Source organism: Pagrus major, chromosome 5, assembly GCF_040436345.1.
Source record: "Pagrus major chromosome 5, Pma_NU_1.0".
Lineage (NCBI taxonomy): Eukaryota > Metazoa > Chordata > Actinopteri > Spariformes > Sparidae > Pagrus > Pagrus major.
This window is the reverse complement of record NC_133219.1, coordinates 19408078-19428457: the sequence shown is the minus strand read 5'-3', so window position 1 is coordinate 19428457 and position 20380 is coordinate 19408078. Positions and strand designations below refer to the sequence as shown.

Genomic DNA, 20380 nt, shown 5'->3' with positions numbered 1-20380 from the left:
TCAAATAAGACAGTATGCTTTCGTGAGAATCTCATATGTCAGTTTTATGTTCTGATGTCATTACTCACATGTCTTTTATATCAAGATACACAATCCAAATGATAAAAATTATTCTTATTTTTCTGCAATAGAAATTAAATGCCACATTTATCACCTAAATACACTCTGTATATCCTGTGTGCCTCTGTAATATCCTTGTCATGGCTGTGAAATATTTAAGCTTGCTGGTAGCTGCATATGGTTTTAAAAGGAATATACTGTATGTATGTTGTATGTTTGCAGAACAAATTAGACAGCTGGACTACTGTGAGATGACCTTTTCTACTGTGAGTGACATGTGGGCCTCTTTGCCACCCGTTGTTGCTGCTGCCATGCCTTGCAGCTGCAACAGCTGTCATCAAATCAAGTCGTTTGTACAGCATACTTTATAAAAACTGGATCAAAATAATGCTAGACCCATCGCTGAGCTGTAATGGAACCATAAGGTATATTCAATCTGTCCAATGAGCTCATCAGGCCTTCTGAAAATCATATCATGCTTGATTTTAATTGGTGATAGAGCTTACTGCACTGACTAAAAGCTGAGCTATGAGCCAAAGCTTGCCACTTTACTACTCTAGACTACTTTTTATAAAATAGTTAAAATAGTTTTACTAACATTTCAGCTGGGGTTACACAGCCTCTGGCTGGGATTGAAACTCAGCCAGCAATGCAACTCTGAATGGGATACAGGGGCACAGAAAATAGATGGATAATATGAATGAAAACAATATGAAAACGGTATCAATGTTATTATATAGAGCAAATAAAAGTATTAAAAAAAGAATTCACATTAAACGGCTAGTTACATGTTTCCTACAAAACAGGCAGATATTGATTGGAGTTTACAGAGATTACAGTAGCCAATACAGCTGAATGTGCGATCGCTCCCTGCCATGGACCTAGCGATCAACTGGCTCTCTACACTGGCAGCATAGAGGACTGCTTGTTGCACTGCTATCCAAGCTAACTATATAATGACAGTTACATTAGCAGCAGTTAAAGGTTACTTTAGCAACAAAGCTACAGGTATGTGTCCATCAGGAAACCCCATAAATCACCTCAGGCCTCCATTGTTCTCCGCGAAAAAAACAAATTCTAAAATAAGAAAAAGAGAAAACAAAACTTTTTGTGCTGTTGTTGGGCTTGTTGGCCGATATGATTAAAACACTTAAATATCAATTTTGACTTTTATTTGATTTTATTTTGACTTTCAAAGCATTTTCAATAAATGTAACACAAGCTGGTCACAAAGCTAATTAACTGAATAACACTTCGCTCAAAGGGCCCGCTGTTCTCAAGCTACAGGTCAAACAGCTCTGGAGGAGAGACTACAGACAATCGTTTATTGTGCCATATTGGCATGAATTTCTACAATATCAGACTATTCATTTTCACTTTTGATGTTGTTGAATGGACTAACACCCACATCACAACTGTCATTTTCAAGTATCTCTCTCACTGTTCTCTCAGCCTATTGTCTGTCCACCCCCCCACTACTCCATTTCCTCTTCCGCCATTGGTTGAAGTGAACTGTGTGTGTCGATGAGTCAGCACGAGTGGTGGGAGTGAGATATAAAACAACATGGGTGGTTGTGGTTGTGGTGGTGGTGGGGGGGAGAAAAAGAAAGGAAAGAAGAGGGCTGAATGAAAATTAAGTAAAGAGAAGAAGAGAAGGTGAGACTGTGAAAATACACACAAACACAACAGGTGGGCAGAGCTACTCGTTTCGTTTGTATGTCTCCTACTTTTTGAGTAAGTGAAAGCACAGGGGGAAATGAAGGAGGCATCATAACAGTATAGGGGTGTACTGTGGACCACCAGCATCAGGCAAGCTAATTGGATATTTTATTTTAAAAGACGCATATTTAAGTTTTCACCAATATGAGTTTGTTGATTTCATTACAAATATTAGTGACCTTCTATGAGACAAAAGATGCAGTTTTTATTATTATTAGCAAGGGAACTGGGTTCAGTGTGTCCTGTGTTATGGACTTATTACTGTTTTGGAGACAACTTTACTTCTACTTTTGTGATGTGATAAACTTTTAACAACAAATATGTTACTTTTGTTTTTAAAAACACAAAATGTGTAGATCTATCAAAAATGCTTTTCTTTCTTCTTCTAAGTGCTCTTGCTATGACATGTTTTGCACTTAGCAGAAATCACTTTTATTACAAACTCTGTTGGTAGCTCAATTTTCACTACAGGATGTAAAATGTAATCACAACACTTGCTGCAATTAAACTAGCAGGCACAAACTCGCAGACGCCAATTCAATGTGAAGTTTACTTAAATTGGGCGACAACATCCACCCCACTTTTCACATCTGAAAACTTGAAAAGCTGAATTTCTTTTTTAAAGTGTTATTTTGGTCTTGAAAACCCTCATCAGTCAAACCTTGGACTGAACCTAAAGCTTGTCCCGGTGTCAGTGTGAGAGGTAAAGTGCTGTGGGATTGAGAGAGGAGGAATAGTGAAAATAAGGAGGAGGAGGAAAACATGTATAAGAAAAAATAGTAATATGCCAATGAAAATAAGAGGTAAATTAGAAGTTAACAGAAAGAGAGAAAGGGAAACAGCTAGCCGAAAAGAAGAGAAAAGACAATAGAAACAAAAGAGGACAGTAAAAACAAACAAGAAAAAAATGAAGACAAAAATTAAGCCAAGAATAAGAAAACATGCAGAGGGGGGGTGTGAGGAGTATAAAAAAGGTAAGGAAAAGGGCAGAAAGTGAGAAGGAGAGGAGCAAAGAGTAGAAAAGAGAGTAAAGCAGAAGTCACAGAGGAAGAGGGAAAATACGTAAAATAGACAAGAGGAGACAACAGAAGACATTTAAGGACGAGGAGAAGCCCTTTCACACATACAGGAGTGACAGCTGCGCTCCTACCTGGCGTCGGCCTCGCTGTAATACTCTCTGGCGACGATGTCCTCAAACAATTCACCTCCGGTAACCCTGCGCGTGCACACACACACACACACACACACACACACACACACACACACACACATACATGCACACAAATACGTTAATATTGGGAATGCTTGGATTGGATTCCTAGTTAATTTCTTGTTTCCAACGGCACCCCCCTTCCCCCAATCCTCCCCCCTTCCCACACTGTTACCATGGAAACTAGAGGGAATTGCCAAGAGATGGATGTGGATGGCGTGGGTGGTGGTAGTTGTGTTTGGGGGGTGGGAGAAATATAGGAGAGCGAGAGAGTTATGTAATTGCATATATAGGCAAGGGTGGGGAAGCAGTGGAGGATAACTTACAAGTCAAACAGGAGGTAGTGGAAGCCCTCCTCTGATATACTGTCATGAAGACGGACTGGAAGAGAAAGATAAACAGACATATGAGAGATTCTCAGCATATTAATCATGAGAATGTTAATATTTGTTTTAATGCAAATTAATTTATGAATAACACAGCGTAACGCTGCCGTATTTTAAGTAGGAGAATAAATAAGCGAAAAAGAGAGATAAAGAGGGAGTGAGAGAGTGTGTGGGGGTAGAAACCACATGGTATCATGATAATTGAGTCCTACATCATATATATTTACAGTACAGTAGGAGGTTATGGCAATAAAGGGGTCTACTTAATCAACAGAAATAGATTACACACTTGTGTATTACCATGCTGTGTATTGCTACAAAATAATTTTCTAATATTTAGCAATAGATGGGGTTTATTTTGTAGAAAGTTGTGATAAATGGGTTATATTTTAAGGTACTATTAACAAACTGATCTCACTTTACAAATAGTAGTAATGTAATCTATTTTGTGAGATAAGAAGTAATACATGGATGTTATGCAAATCAAAACAATAACAAATAATTTACTTTGAATTAAGTAGTAATAGATTTGGGTTTCATTCCAGACAGGTGTTGGCAGTAAGAGGTGAAACATAAAAAGACATGTCCTCACCGATGTTGGGGTGTTTCAACAGGCGACAAATCCGAGCCTCTCTCTCCAGCTTCTGGTGATCTGAAAGGCGACAGAGACAGAGAGACAGAAAAAAGAAAGAGAGAGGGACAGTTAATGAGGAGTTATTATCAATATATGACTGCAACCACACAATCTCATTATGACCTGATATTGTAGCACCCCTCTTTGAACAGTCCGGTTAAACGTGGAAAATGTCAAAACACTGATGAAATGTCCACCCAGTCGGCATAAAGCTGAAATACAATGATGAGGTGTTTCTTTCTCCAGGTTTTACAAGATTGTTGGTGTAGTAGAGTATATTCCCAGATGGGTGGATAGATTACCAACAATCAAATTAAAAAGGTACATCAGTCCATTCAATCCATCTATTAAAATAAGGGCTGGATGTGGGGGGCAGAAATCAACAGGTGGACGTACAATAGAGTCGGGCCCTGTTTTATAAAGGCATGACATTTATTCATTCTAGAAACTGACCTGTGTGGGGATGAGAAGATATTGTAATATCCAGTCTGGTACCAAACAACTGGAAAAGGTTAGTTTCATGATTTTGAAATGTGAACTTGTGCAAAGTCCAAAGTTGTCATTAGATTAAAGCTACCATTTTCTTAAAACAAATAAAAGTTATGTTTACATTTTGTGTTACTGAAGAAAACAGATTTATGTACTTACAGAGGTCAAACAAACATATTAAATCCATTTCCTTCATCCAATTTTTTTGTACATTTTGAAACCTGCATTGTTTACATCCATGTTTACTAGCTGGTGTTCTCCTTCTTTGGCAGGATTGTGTATGGTGCCACTTGTGTGTGGGTGCGTGACAAACAAAACATTACTCCACAGTGCTACTAAAGGTCAGCTCCACAGCAGGGCTGCGACTAACAATTATTTTCTTTGTCGCTTCATCTCTAAAGTCTATAGTGACATCTTCAAATTTCCTTTTTTGTCCAACAGTCCAAAACCCAAAGACTCTTCATTTTCTTTTATAAATGACAAAAAAGCAGCATATTCTTACATTTAAGAAGCTGGACATCTTTGACATTTAACTTGAAAATGGCTGAAATGATTAATCAATTATCAAAAGTTGGTCATTAATTTTGTGGCAGAGATATATAATGAAGGCAGGATATTTTACAGTCCAGCAATAAACTTTATAGTCCAGAATGACATCAGTGCACTAAAACTGTAAACTTATTGGGAATTTAATAATTATAAATTATCTCAAGCATCTTTTTCTGCATTACAATCTCTATGTTTTCTTTTTTATTGAAGCACATCGAGTCGCATATATGCAGATACCGATAGATCTGTAATAGCCCAACAACGTCGGCCTCCACCTTTCATCTTTCTATCATCGAAAAGCACCTGATAGTTTCATATAATATAGATAATTTAATCCTCTAACCCAACCATGAAATAAATAATAAATAATATCCTTTTGCTCTTATTTTTTGTTACATCCTGCTCCATTATCCTGTTTCAACAGGAAAACATATCAGGTTATGAAAGCAACATAGTCATAATAACAATCACTGTGAGTCAGAATACAGGTCTTCTAACTCATTGTTTGATAAGAAGACTAGATTATGCATTAACGTGTGTGTGTGAGGGCATACATGCTTATATAAGAGCTTAATGATACTAGCAACCCTGGATTCCATGGTTATCGAGCAAGCAGCGCTCTTAACCCACATACAAACACACACATACACTATAGGGGGTGGACCACCCTGTATGTGCAGGCATGCAGAGCACAGCAGAGAGCAGAAACATGGAAATGCATATGTTCACCCACACCCATGTAGAAGTCGAAAACACACAAATGCACCCATGCTGTACACATGTACAGTACACGCAGGCACACAAATAGACCAGCAAAACACAAGCGCACATTCACGCTGGCATTGAGGAGTGACAGTGAAGTGTAAGCCCAGTGATTATAGTCTTAGAAGATGAGAGGAGCGAGGCGGAGAAAGGAGTGGAGGAGTGTTGAAGAGGGGACAGAGGAGGAGGAAGGAAGGAGACAAAATAGGAGGGCGATTAATATGCACAAAGCCTGGTTGCTGCCTTTCAGTTGAAAGAATATGACATTGCTGATTGCTTATGTTGTTTCAGCGACCACCACCGCCTGCTACTTATTTTGGTTTTTTTTCACTCTATTGATTTGTTCTCCAATTTTTTATTTTGGTTTTGGGAGGAGGCTATAGACACGCTCAATAGTTGTTTCTCCATTTGTTTGTTTGTTCTTGTGTTAAGTACGTCACTTCAGACACTTTTAAATGGGATACTCTTCTTTGTAAAAACGCATCCCTTTGCAGTCTATCAGTGTGTTTGGATTTAGTCACACTGAGTGGTGTTTTAAAAATTACCAACTGTCCGCTCTGTTGAACACTCCCGGATATGTTATCCATCATACTACAATGTCAAATGGTGGAAACATGTCATAAGCACAAGCATCGCATTTCATTCTGTCAGTGGCATCTGCTGACATTACTCTGCAAGTACAGAATTGGCTCTGAGTAAGCGCAATGGTTCATCTTAGCTTAGTCTACCAGATGGCCAGACTGAGCCTTTGTTATCTCCATGTCTTTGAAGGGCTACATGAGTGAAGGCTGGAATAGGATATTTAACTGCTAAACGTAAAAAAGTATGAATTGTTTTTTGTTTTTGTTTTTTTTATTAAAAATCAATTTACGGAAGACATTCACTCTCTTATCAACCTAATGAGTTTTAAAGCAAAGCCACTATATAAAGAACATTATGTTATTAGAAGGCATGGGCACTACAAATAAAAAAGAAGTGATGTAAACAATTAAACTGTGCTTCTTTCTAGCTTTGCCTCAGCTTAAGATCCTTTAGGAGTGGAAACCGTGTAGGTCTCAGACAGGATTTACAGCTGGAGATCGACTTATGTTCCTTTGTAAAGGAAGGTCCCTACTCAGGTCCTTTATCTCAGCTCTATCAGGCTGAGTGGGTCAATGTGAGATAAACCTACAGCCAACACTGTGAATGACAGATGATCTGCCCCAGCAGATCATCTTGTAATGGCTGCTCTTCCCATAAAGACTGCACATCTGTCCGTACTGTGTGACAACCTTAGGGTGAGGGGAGGTGTGGGCGTTTAGGCGGAGATAGCAGTGCATGAATCGTTGAGATGGTATCATAGTCTTATTTGATGTTGCCACCACTGTAGCTCTGAATGAAGATAGTCAGCTAGTCAGTGTTTGCTTTGGATTGTGTACATGCTGAGAATAAAAATGGGTTAGTGGTTGAATGGATAAATCATTAATTAATACATCGATATTATAATGATATCATGATATGAGACTATATTTCGTCTTAATTTCGGATGTCCTTATATTGTGAGACGGCATAACTGTTGTCTTTTCCTTGTTTTAAAGGCTGCATTACAGTAAAGTGATGTCGTTTTCTGAACTTAACAGACTGCTCTACTTGTTCTATTACATTACCTGCTTGTTATTTTACTGATTACTGATGATTAATTATCAAAAATCTTGTTGTGTTAACATTTTGTCAAGGTACCAATAGTCATCCCTATATTATTGTCACAGGATTGATATTGAGGTATTTGGTAAAAAAATGCTATTTTTCATTTTGTTGCCCAGTCCAAGCATTCATGAAGTGCTTCTGAGGAGATTTCAAAACATCAAGATCTATATCATGTATCGCCACAACCCAAGCTCGGTTGGCTGCGCGTACGAATAGACAGACCAAAGGGATGGATAGACGGATGGACGGACAAACTGCTGTACTAATAAATGGTGATTAGATTGTGTGTTCTGACTTTTAGTGCAGAGCATAATTAAACGACCACTGGGGATAGGTGCAGGTGAGGTAAACACACTAGAGAGGCACCGATCTATCAGCCTAACATCGGAATCAGCCGACATTCCCCTTGTTGACTGCTGTCAGCCTGTCTGCAAAAAGGATGACACTGATAGCAGTTTATCTGTTGTGTCACATCAGTGTTTTCGCTGGCACATTCATGAGATATTAATTAGTGCCATCAGTTTAGAAGGCTAGGTGCATCCCAACAACACTATTTTTTTTGTATATTAGTTTAATCCTTCATCAAAATGCTATAGAAATTTTAAACTGCATTTGGAGCATCAAAATACACACAATGGTGGACAGTTAAAAAGTAAACATTCAAGGGGTTGAGGTTAAAAACTATTTTCTTCTCTTTGTTCCAACGAGTAAACACAAGTGGGATCAAACCTAACCTAGACCTCCACGGTATGGTGCTTACTATAATTGGTTTGCTTGGTCTGCAACTGTGGCCAAGTAAGAGTGGTAAAACAGGCTGCTTTGGAGCTCAGTGAGTCAGTCAAACATTCATTTAGTCAGACGCTCAAACAGTCAGTCAGTCAGATACCAATCTTGTGCTTCTGATGCAGCAGGGTAAATAAGAAATGAGGAGAAGGAGAGAAAGGGGAGGAGGATGAGGACTGGTCCAGAGGGAAAGGAAAATGAAAGTGGAGAAAAGAGGACAAGCAGGAGGAGATAGGTTGCAGAGATGAACATAAGCACTGCGTTTTCACTGTGTGAGATAAGGACAGGATTCAGTGAAGTATGTGGGCATCTATATGTTAGAGGAGCAGAGAGGAGAGGAATGAATTTGGGTTAATCATCACCAGTGAGGGCTTAAGTCTCAAGAGAGGAGGAGATGTAAAAAGACGGCCACAAAGACATCCAGATATAACCACTGTTCAGAACATTTGACTCTTGCCAGTTGGGAAATGTTGAGTATGAACTGCATTGCAGTCAGGAAGGTCAGGAGGCAGCCATGTTTAAGTCATGAGATATGCAACACTGTATTTCCTGTTCATTTTACAATAATGGCAGGGCAGGACTCTAAATTTAAGGTGAAGCTTGACTCTTGGGGAGGAAACTATATCACAATGTCAGGATTAGGATTTAGCAATGAATTCTGTGAGTCCGTTGAAGGCAACATTGTGCGCAGCATCATTCTCAACCTAAACAGGGCTGCAACTAACAAACATTTTCGTAGTCTATATATATTTTTTTATCAATCGATTAGCTAATTGGTCGAAAAATGTTGAAAATTGTTGATCAATGATATTGACTTTACTGTAATAGATGAGTAAAGAAACAGATTAATTGATTTTCAAAATCGTAGTTTAACCATTCGGTTAATCATTGTTATTGTGAATATGCCAAGAGACAAATATTCACATCGTAAAAGTAAAATTCTGCTTTAAACACAAAGAGAAGGGTATTGCTGGTAAAAAAGTGTGGATTACTAACAAATCAGGATTTGCTCATATGTGTAATTACAGTTAAAGTGATTTGAATTTATAATAAGGCTTAATACTAAGGTTTAATGCGCACTTGAATGAGGTGACTACATCTGTCCTGGTTATTTGACATTGACACAAAGATGGCTGGCCAAACCAGGTCAGATCACTGCTATACTGCATTGCAGGTGGATCTCAAACACAAGCACCACTGTTCTCTATCATGATGAATTATATGGCCATACAGCAACCTCTGGCAACCCCTGTCCAGAGATCACTGCCAATAAACAAGCTCTGTGATTGGCTGAGTCGGTGCCCAGCAGACCTGTCCTACATTTTCTGTTGACACGTGTTGAATTGGCATTAAGCATTTTGCGGCTAAAAGGGTGGAGTAGTAGGAAGATGGTCGACACAGAGGAGAATCCTGGCTGCGTGTGTCTGTATGTATTATTATGTGCAATATTTAATCTTACTGCATCTCATCCTTCCTAACTTTCACACAAACACACACACACACACACACACACACACACACACACACACACACACACACACACACACACACACACACACACACACACACACACACAACTGGGCCACAGCTATGATTATCTATAAATGCTTTTGTTTGATATCATAACCCAGTGGTATCCACGGCTTTTGAGTCAGTGAATCAGCATGGCTTCAAGTATTTAGACTACTATAAAGAAGAAATCTTTAGTCTTTTCTTGTTGTAGCTGTAATGGATCATTGAGAGAGTTGACTGTGCAGTTGACTGAGTGCATCACAGCCTCAGCTCCTCTGCTATGGCTGTCTGAATATCTGTGTGTTTGTGTGTCTGAGTGTGTGTGTCAGAGAGAGAGAGAGAGTCAGATGAGAGTCCCGTGCTAAAGGCATGTAGGCGTACAGGCGCATGGCCCTCAGCTGCCAAGTGCCTGGGGTGCCTTTTCTCGCATGACCCCTCCCTCCCCTCCGCTACCATCTCCATCTGCCAGTCCTAAACAAAACGCTCCTCTCAAAGTTGCTGCAACCAGGACTCTAAGCTCACTGACCTTACCTGCTGCTGCCTCAGAGATACGACAACAACAAAGCGACCTTAACCAAATCCCACTTCTAAAGTAGAGCTGCAAGTCATCGTGACTGCCATGAAACCTGGCTGTGGCAGCCCATGTCAGATAGGTCATGGAGATATAAATAGGACCCGGAGTAGAGGTAGTATGCAGCAGCTCTGCCGGCTCTAACATTGCTCTTCTGTTTCATAGAACAGGGCTCATCCATTAGTAAGGAGTGCAGCACAAGCATCGCACACCACCCAGTCAGGTCAGATTAGTCCTCTTATCAAATGTAGAAGCAGGGAGATTATGCTGTGCCTCAGAAATATGGTGGAAAGCTGCAAGCACCTGCACTCCCGGATAGCTTGAGTGAAATGTATAGGTCTAATGATAGTACAACCTATAGGTGAATTATTTATTCTGTGTGCGTATGTGAGTATGTGCTGCTTTAGTTCTCATCAAGCCAATCGCAGGGATTAACTGTTTGCCCCCTGCTAATAGCACCAGGATAATCTAGGATGGGTTTAATCTCATTAAATGCTGAAGAAAATAAGTTGTGTACACAAACTTGGCATATCATGACCTTTAAGTTGATATGGTAAAGTTCTCATACTCTGCAACATCATATAATTCATTTGGAGTCGTGATTCTGGATGGCTGCCCAATTTTTATTCTCTTTTAGCTCTGTTTTTGGTCTCTACCAACTCCTGAGGGAAATAGTTGGATCTTAAGCTGTTAAATGCTCCATTATATTCACCAGCTAGTCTCTAACTCTATCTGTCTACTGTTTGGTGCAAAACACCTCGTGAGCAGTTGATTTAAAGAGATTTTTTCGCTGACAACAGCTGCTGGAAATTAGGTTTTGCGAGCAGTAAGAGTGAACCCAAAAGTAAAGCTGTAGCCAGACATCTAAACAATGAGCTGAAACTCAGTATGAAGCTCCATAAAGCTGAGGGAAACAGCGGATTTGGTTAAAGAAATGGCGATTACGGCCACTTTAAAGTTAAGAATAGCACTGCAATTTTGGTCATGGCTTAGTAAGAAAGCTGAAACAGCTGAGAAACACTGGTCCGTTTCTCATGTGTATTTGACAACAAACCGTCTGTAATCTGTTGTTTTTTGAGTGGAGGTAGCAAAATTAGTTTTTTCCTAATATCTGCTGTAGCTGGAAATAGCATGCTGAAATACAACGCCAAAAGTGCATTACAACATCAGCTGATTAATTTATCATCATTACACTGTTTCCAAGTGTCTGCATTCTGAAGGACAGAAGCACGCACTACCTCAACCTGAAGGGATGAAAACTCCCCTGGTCCACATCATCACAACATACAGAGCAAAACATCTTAAATATTCCACTTATGTTGGTGAGATTGTAATATGTTTTTTTAAAAAAGAAAGGCTCATCCAGACTAATTGACAAATCATGCAGTCATAATTGAGACCAACACTTTCTACATTCTAGGTTGATGCCCTCTGCTAATGCCTGTTAAAATGCCTGTTCCACCTCACTCAACATTCTCACACACGCCCAATTTGTGTGTGTGTGTGCGCGTGTGTATGTGTGTGTGTGTGTGTGTGTGAAGGCAGGGTAACAGTCAAGTGTCAGTGTGGTGCCACCTGGCAGGGCCTCGGCGGAGGGGCTCCAGTTACCAGGCTGGAGGGGCAGCAGGAGATTTACACTGAGCAAGTGGTGGTGTGGAGAGCTAAAGCGACCACTGTGCTGCTGGAATGGTCTTCATGGCCGTGGCATTTAGCCTTGGCTTAAACAGTTACTGGCTGCACAGCATGTGACACTAATTAAGGTACTTAAAAGACCTTTTTTTATTTCGTAATACATTACTGTATGATCATATATAAAACATTATTGCATTACATTATTACATAGATAAGAATTATATTACATTTGAAGCATTCAGCTGGTTCATCCAGAGTTATTTAAAAATCTAAAATTACAAGTAATTAATATCAAAGACTTAAAAACTGAGAGAATCCTTTAATGGCAAATTACCAGGAGGAGCAGCGATGATGCAGCTAAAAAAAAAGGGCTGATTTTCGTCTATTGCATTACTGACGAATTGACTAATTGTTATTGCTCCATTCAGATGTCAACCAAACATTGTCTCTTTATCAGGGACAATACACATCAACTAATATCCAGATAATGTAAATGCATCAGATTTAGCCTAAAGGCCCATTTACAAGCTGAACTATGATGAAGTATAAGACTCTCACATGTACTTTAAAATTCTATACATGTTCTGCCTCTAATATTTTCTTGTTTTTTCCCTTTTTCTCTAGCTTTACATTGCCTGATTCCCTCTATACTGCAGTGCGCAATTGGCACTGAACTCTGTGTGGGGAGGACTGCTGTTTGGCTCCACAAAATGTAACTCAAAATGTGCTACCTTTGTGACACATCACGTCACAGTCTGCTTCTTTCCAGAAGCCTCCTGCTATACCCACCAGTTCCAAGGGGGACGAGAATCCTAGCCCTGTGTCAACCATGCATCTCCTGGAAACTTTAACAGCCAAGTTGAAATGAGTGTATGACACAGAATTAAAGCCACTGAATCCATCAACCAAAATGCTAAGTATAACTCAAGAAACAGGACAGTGAAAGAGGGGAACCTGGTGTTCATAAGAGCCCACTGTAGGGCCATCACAGTACAATACCAGCTATGACTCTGCTTTGCTGTCACAAGCTTCTGCAACTGTTCCGTTGTCCTTTTCTCACACACAGACCCCAGTGTGATACAATGTTGTCCTACGCAACACCATCTGAGAGGGTAATTGCTGTTAGATATCACTTATATAACTGTCTATGCTGAAGGTGTGGAGGTGACCACTGGGACAGAGAAACTATGAGCAAATTAGTCATTCTTGTGCTTTTAGTAAGCGAGGTAACAGTGAAATTCAGCTAGACTGTTTTTGTTTTTGCACCTTAGGGTACAGCACACACTGGTCTCAGTTCTAGTATATGTTGTGCTTTGATGGAATTAACAACACCTATGATGGAAAATCCAGAAATATGGATGTGCTTACCTCTTGCAGATAACTTTTTGGTGTTGATTATTTTTGCGGCATACTCCTGTCCTGTGCACAGCTTAACACATCTGCGCACCACTGAAAAGGCTCCCCTGTAAAACACAGAAAAAACATTTACTATGCTTTGGAAAAAAGCCAAACAGGTTGATATTTAAAGTCTAGTTGATGTAATATTTCTGTGCTTCTCTAATTGCATTATTCATCATCGTGTAATGGAGAGATACCTTCAGCACACCTGCAACGTTAATGACCGTAGCAATGGTTTTGCTTTTTCTGCACAGCTAGCATTTTTTAAGTCCCAACGCAGAGCAGACCTGATGTCACTTGCTCACATGTTGACTGTGCTGAGCTACATTAAGACTACGCTGCAAGAATGTCTGTTTAAAAGGCCCCCATGAGGATCCCTGTAGACTGTCAGCATATTCTAAATAACACACACACGTGTGTCATTTGCTAAAATGGGCTCTTAAAAACCAAGCATTCGTGAGCAGGTTCATTAACTTGAAAAACCCGTCATGATGCACAAATGCTCACATCAAGCACAAAACTAAAGCACGATGTCTTACAGCCACTTCATCTAACTTCTATGTGTGTTTTTGCAAAATATAACCCAAACTTAAATCTAAAAATAAAACTGAGACTTTTAAACACTGATTATCTGGATGTATTTGGCCATAAAAAGGTCACATTTAGACATACTGAAAATCAGCAGCCTCAACACAAACATATGAGCATTTCCCTTTTATAAAAAATGACGACAGACATTTCTCCACTCTTCAGAGAACTGGCTTCACAGCCTTAACCAGGCCTGTATACTTCAATCTGTCCCAGTCTTACTTCTACATTTCGACAGCAAGAGGTTCACTAGTCAGGGCTCGACAATAAGGACTATAAGTAAAATGCCACATCGGGCCATGAAAAACCTTCAAGCACAGTTTTGTGTCCGAAGATTTGCACATAAATTTATAAAAACTGATATATACGTTTGAGCAATGAAATCCTTTGTTTCAGCTCATGACAAAATGGGAGAAAACCTTTTCAATTTGGTTTCACAACATCCCACACTGTACATCCATTACTTACATTATCCTGGAAAAAGGATTTTAGTTTGGTATGTGTGACAGCAAGGTGTACAAGATTAAACATGACAGTTGATTTAAGTCTGTCGTTTGTCTTTGGACAAGTAGTTTTCTGAAGTGAAATTAAAAAAAAAAACATTGAACCCTGCTGGTGCCACTGGTCTGCCTCCACACTGAGGCAGTTACAGAAAACCAACAAGGTCAGGGTTAAAGGTTAAAGACCAGCTGACCTGAGACTTAGATGAGCAGACACTGGGAGAAATATCTACGTGGAGACACAAAACCCAGCAGAATTCAGAAGGTATTTCAATACCATCTCAGCATCAAATAAAAACAACAACGAGTCTGAAATGTCCCATCTCAGGATCGGGACTGTGTGGTTAGTGTAGTGGATGAAAATCAACATGCTTAGTAAGTGCTTTTCTTTATTGACCATGTGCACTGTGAAAGTCACTGACACACAGTTGTGTATAAGCACTGCATGGGCGACACCAGCCACACACACACACACACACAAACAAACGCATATGTTACTGACACCACAGCTGTGCCTGGAAAGTTCACACTCCGTGAGGTAAGTATCTATCGTCGGGGCTAAATATGCTTTAACACACATACACAGTTAAATAAGGTAACATGCCATGAATCATTGCTTTTCGAAGTCTGGTTTGACACCCAGAAGGTGGACATTAAGATTTAAGGACCTCAAATTTTTTTTGAAAAACATCGGGGCCGGAGCAGTCAAGGGTTTTGTAACCTGATAACTCTGGGCTTGTGGTGTGCTGTTACGGTCTCACAAGGTGGCTGTGGTGTGGAGGAATTACGGGCTGTTGGATTTGTAAATCTATGCTCCAAAGCTTCAAGTCTAACTGAGTGTTTTTCAGGAGCTCTATTAGCTGTTGTAGACTTCTTTGGAGCAATTGTGTGACAAAAGGACAGACTTCTGAGTGTGTATCTCAATGAGTAACTGTGACAGGAAGCTACATTTAAGGCTGTGTGACTGTTCTTGTTATTGTTCCTGGGAATGACAATCCTCCCATGTGGATTATAATTCATTATGAGGAATTCAAATGATAAATAATCATCAGTAATGTTGATATAATGACTATGCGGGTAAAGGCAAGTCTTAGAACAAGTAAAACAGTCTGAGAAGTTCAGAAAATGATATGGCCTTACTGTAATGCAGCCTATAAAACAAGGAAAAGACAACACTTACAGCATAACATGATATGACGATATCCAAAATGTAAGACAGTACTTAATCTTGTATCATAAGGTAATGATATAATATCAATATGTTGCCCAGCCCTAACTAAACCATAAATCAGGAAAATAACTGATTAGCCTCTGATGAAAATACTCATCATCAATACTCATCAGAGGCTAATCAATCACTAATAAGATGCTGCAGACTTTTGCCCATTTACTATGCAATTCATACATACTCTACATCATTGCTAAAGCATGCCGTGGTGTTTGTAGTAAAGTTTGGTAGACATGAATTTGCAATGAATGATAAAAACATGCTAAAGCAAAGGCACAACACCTAAATGTCACAAGCCCTGCTTAGACAGTGACACTGTTAGAGACTGAGCACGCAACAATTAGCTCTCCTCAGATGCTCGATTAGTATTACCAAGGTACAGAGAGCGACAATATGAGGATGCCAAGCCATTCACACCTGCGCTTCTTCCTCCAAGCTTTATGTGGCTGGGTGAATAATAAGATTGGTCTATAAAAGATATTTTGCAGTGCAGGGAGGACAGATTAGTCCCTCTCTCTCTCTCTTCAAAGCCACTCAGAGCTTTTAACTGGAGCGTATTGTGTCGAAGCTAAGATTTATGTGAATGCAGCGAGGCCTACACATTTGATCTGTTGCCTTCTTCACAATGTATTTTTTAATCAGGGGCCAGGAACATCACGTCTCCCTGGGTTTGGGATATATTGGAGCCAGAGATGCAAAACCTTCTCTGCTAACAATATTTATTACTTATGGGATGAAACGAGCATGAATGCAATAACATAAATCAGTCCAATCCTTTTTTCTGCTATAGCAATTAGTTTGGCAGACGGCAAATCTGTCTATCTGGGCAGTTTTCATATATATATAAAGACTGCCCCACCAAAAACATATGCTTTGAGTATCAAATACTCTCCTATTGTAGGCTTGAGGGGCAGCTCTGAAAACATTTTAGCTAGCACTTCACTGAGGACAGCAGCTGAAGCCAGCTTGGATTCACAACAGTACAGTGAATTCTAATGGTGACCCAGTTTCATGACAAAAAACAAAAAATCCACATTAACTTCTCAATTAATTACAGCCCCGTTCACCTCTCTGCTATCTATCCTTATTTTCAGTATTCTTTCAACCAAAATATGCAGGAGTAAAGCTGAATACACAGGCTATTCCTTCTATAAATCCTGCAATACAACTTTATTTATTTATTTAAAATCCAATAATGTAGCTACAGACGAGTGAGTTCACCTTCCTTTGAAGAGATGAGATGTCAGATGAGTTGCCATCAAGATTTGTTCACACTTAAAATATACCTTTAAATAATATTTAAAAACTTTAAAACTAGAGCAGACACCTTCTGGTCGGTTGGTTGATTGGTTTATTTTTGATGGCAACAGACTGCTTTCACAGCTAACAGTACAAGCTCAAGAGTGGATCATTACCAGCAGTCCGCAAGCCGACTTTGAACTAGTCCGTCAAGAGAAATTGGGTGAATGTTGGGGCTAATGGAGCTCCTCTGTGGCTTTTACGTAGTAGGGTTGCAAGGTAGGGCTGCACCATATATTCTTATTCTTCTCTATGTTTATTGGTGGATCACAAACCAAACCAATTTTACAAGTGCATACCACTGCCTACTGTATCAGAGTTTGTAAACGCTGCACTTTATTTTACACCAATAAATGGTTTATAATATAAATGTCCCTATTGCAAAGTTATGAGATTTTCACGGTACGATAACTGTCTCCAAAAATATCACAGTTTCACAGATTAAGGGATTCCAGAATTATTATTATTATTATCAATTACAATGAACCTTAAAGGAAAGGGTTTTTTATTTTGGTTGAAATACCACGTTATTGTAATTTCACAAAATGTGTCCTGACAGACATGAAACTTATGATAAACTTGAAATAACACTAACACCGTAGAATTCAATACCATAGATAAACAAAGGGGTGGAGAGGGTGGCTGATGTCTTCCCCTCCTGTCTCCGCGGTCATTGTCTTGTCTTGTTTTCTTTGGGTGACTACGGCTCCACGTAAAACAACTTTCAAAAGAGTGTCTACAAACAGTCCGACTGCTGTTTCAGAGGTTTTTTAACCTTACATATGATAAAACGCTAGGCAAACACAAACTCGACTCGATACACAGCAAACCACTGATTGAAGGGGAAGTAGACAGGACGGGGCGAAGGTAAGTGGGTACATACACAAGAAATTACCAACAAAAGAAAGTTTGGCACTTAATTATGCATTGAATACGCTGCCATTGTTGTCAATGTGCGAGTGTTTAACTTGTCGGTCACTTCACCAGCGTGTAGTCAAGCCTCAGATAATAAAACAACGTGCTCACAGCCCTGAAGGAAAACAAAAGCCTCTTCATCATCACTGCTATTCACAATCATGGTTAAATATATTAGTATAAAGAAACCCACGGCAGAGGATTACACATTCTCAGTTTTGGAAAGTAAATTAGTACCTTTCACAATATTTCTCAAAATGACAACAGAGTCTAACCTTTATTCCACGAAACCCACTAACGTATACAACACATACTGTACACTGTACTTGAGATATTTTGGTTTGTTTTTCGTTGTGGTTGCAGTTATCATCACAGCGGTGGCTGGCGAAACGGCACGGGGCCAATCAAGCTGTCAGCACATAACACGTGATATGCATGATAATCAAACAACACCAGCGAGATGCACGGCACGCCACAGCAGCAGTGTAAACAATGAACGCCTGATGAGGAGCGATTTCTCCATTGTTCCCCTCACCTGCCTAATAATAGAATAATGTCGCAATATGGAGACTTAAACAGCGTCTCCAGTATTCAGAGGTGAGTTCGGTGACCTTACTGACCTTTATTTCATTTTATGACACAACATCACTTTTAAGTGACATTACTAAACTTGTTTTTATCCATTTTCCTTCCTTTATGGTATAAATCTATATATAGTTTAGTTGTTGTTTATAAAGAGCAGAGACAGAACTGAGCGAGTTATGACACTGAAACTCCACATTGCTATTTTTCAATCTCCTATGGCTCGAGGGCAGCATTTTTGTGGTATAATTAAATATGTTTGATGACAATAAAAGGTGATTAATTAATACTAATGATACACTTTAAAGGTGCACTATGTAGTTTTGTGGATGAACATTTAATCAGAAGAGAAAGATCTTTTTTTATGCTTAAACAAACTTCATGCTGTTTTTCTTTGTTTATATGTGGCGGACCCTGCCACCTTTCTAGCTTCAAACAGTGTTGTGGGGACCTTATTTTCCTCTGAGAACAGCTTGTTTATTCAGTTACGGAAAAAATTTAATTCTAAATATTAAAATACTGAGTTTGAATTTAATCCTCTAAACTACACAGTGCCCCTTTAACTAAAATTGTTAGCTATAATACCTTTCTAAACTATTTTGCAGGAGTATTTGCAGCGTCCTTTAAATTACGACTGATATGATTCTTTATTAGGAGAAATTGTGTCTGTGTAAAGTCATTAGATCTTACAAATAAATGTGTGAATGTGCAGTTAATTTGGCTTCATGAACAGAGATAGACGGGAGTCGTTTAGCCGCCGCACCACGTCTTATCTGGTGTTATCTGCCACCACAACGCTGCTAAAAAAGCCTCCAAAGGAAGACTGAGCTGTCACAGATACACTGCTTGTACTAAACAAAACACAGCTACATCTAGATGGCGTTAACTCAGAACTTTAAATGGATGCTATATGAGGTCAAATGCTAATAAAGTGTTCAAAAGACAACAAAAAGAGCTCTGAATGGCCTGTAAAGTGTGATTGTAAGACCACAAGAATGCACTTCATGTACAGATCTGTTGTTTTGTAGCTTTGCAGGTGACATGAAGTAATTCTTCAGGAGGATATCTGGTCAAACCACTCAGAAACTGTCATGTGTGCAAGCACAGCACACTTTCTTGTCATGCACATTCACATTACATTCACCATATCTGATCTATGAATCCTTGCTCTCTTTTTCCCCCCTCTCTCTCTAAGGTCACACGACTCTTACTTTGAAAAAAATAAATACAAAATAAAAGCACAACCACGTTTCTCTGGATTTGAACGTCAAAACAAAAGCACGTTATTAAAACTGCACACGTTGTCAACATTACTGTTTGTTTTGTGAAAATTTAGAGAAAACACACGGGGAAATATTCCGAGAAGAGCAGGCATCTGTGAGAGAGAGACACTTACACACACAGAGAGAGAGAGAGCAGCGTATTTTGAGAGCTGTCATCCCGAAAAAGCACACACACACGTACACACGCACACACACGTACACACACAGCACTGCTGCTGGCCTGCAGAGTCGCTCAGCTCTGCACTGCACTGCCTTAAAAACGAGCCTCCTGCTGTTTTACCCACAGCACACTTCATAACCTCCCACTCAAAGCCGCCAAAACACAGTAAAACAACCCGATACTCACTTCCCCAGCTCCTCGTATAGCTGGTACTCGTCTGTGAATCGCGTACAGGTTGTCGTGGCCATGTCGCTCCCCTGTCTCTCGCTTCTTCTACTTTGACAGCTCCGGGAAAATGTGCGAGGTCCTTTGCGCTTAAATGTGCGTTTCAAAGTAAAGGTCCGCCCAGCAGCTAGACGGCCGTGGGAGCGGTGAGGTGGCCTGTCGGAGGCGCCGAGTCAAGGGAGGGTTGGATACGGACAGACGAAGCGACC

General features: G+C 39.7%; 1 protein-coding gene across 2 annotated transcripts in view; it reads right to left on the bottom strand.

Moving 5' to 3' along the window:
- The window catches only part of camk2b1 (calcium/calmodulin-dependent protein kinase (CaM kinase) II beta 1), a 73222-nt gene extending 52842 nt beyond the window's left edge, over positions 1-20380 (bottom strand). For both annotated transcript variants that reach the window (XM_073465557.1, XM_073465556.1), the window contains exons 1-5: positions 20133-20380; positions 13362-13456; positions 3968-4027; positions 3316-3370; positions 2930-2995 (exon numbers count right to left, since the gene is read on the bottom strand). In XM_073465557.1, coding sequence (XP_073321658.1) covers positions 2930-2995; positions 3316-3370; positions 3968-4027; positions 13362-13456; positions 20133-20194 — 338 coding nt within the window. In that variant the 5' untranslated portion in view covers positions 20195-20380. The remainder of the gene's footprint in view (positions 1-2929; positions 2996-3315; positions 3371-3967; positions 4028-13361; positions 13457-20132) is intronic.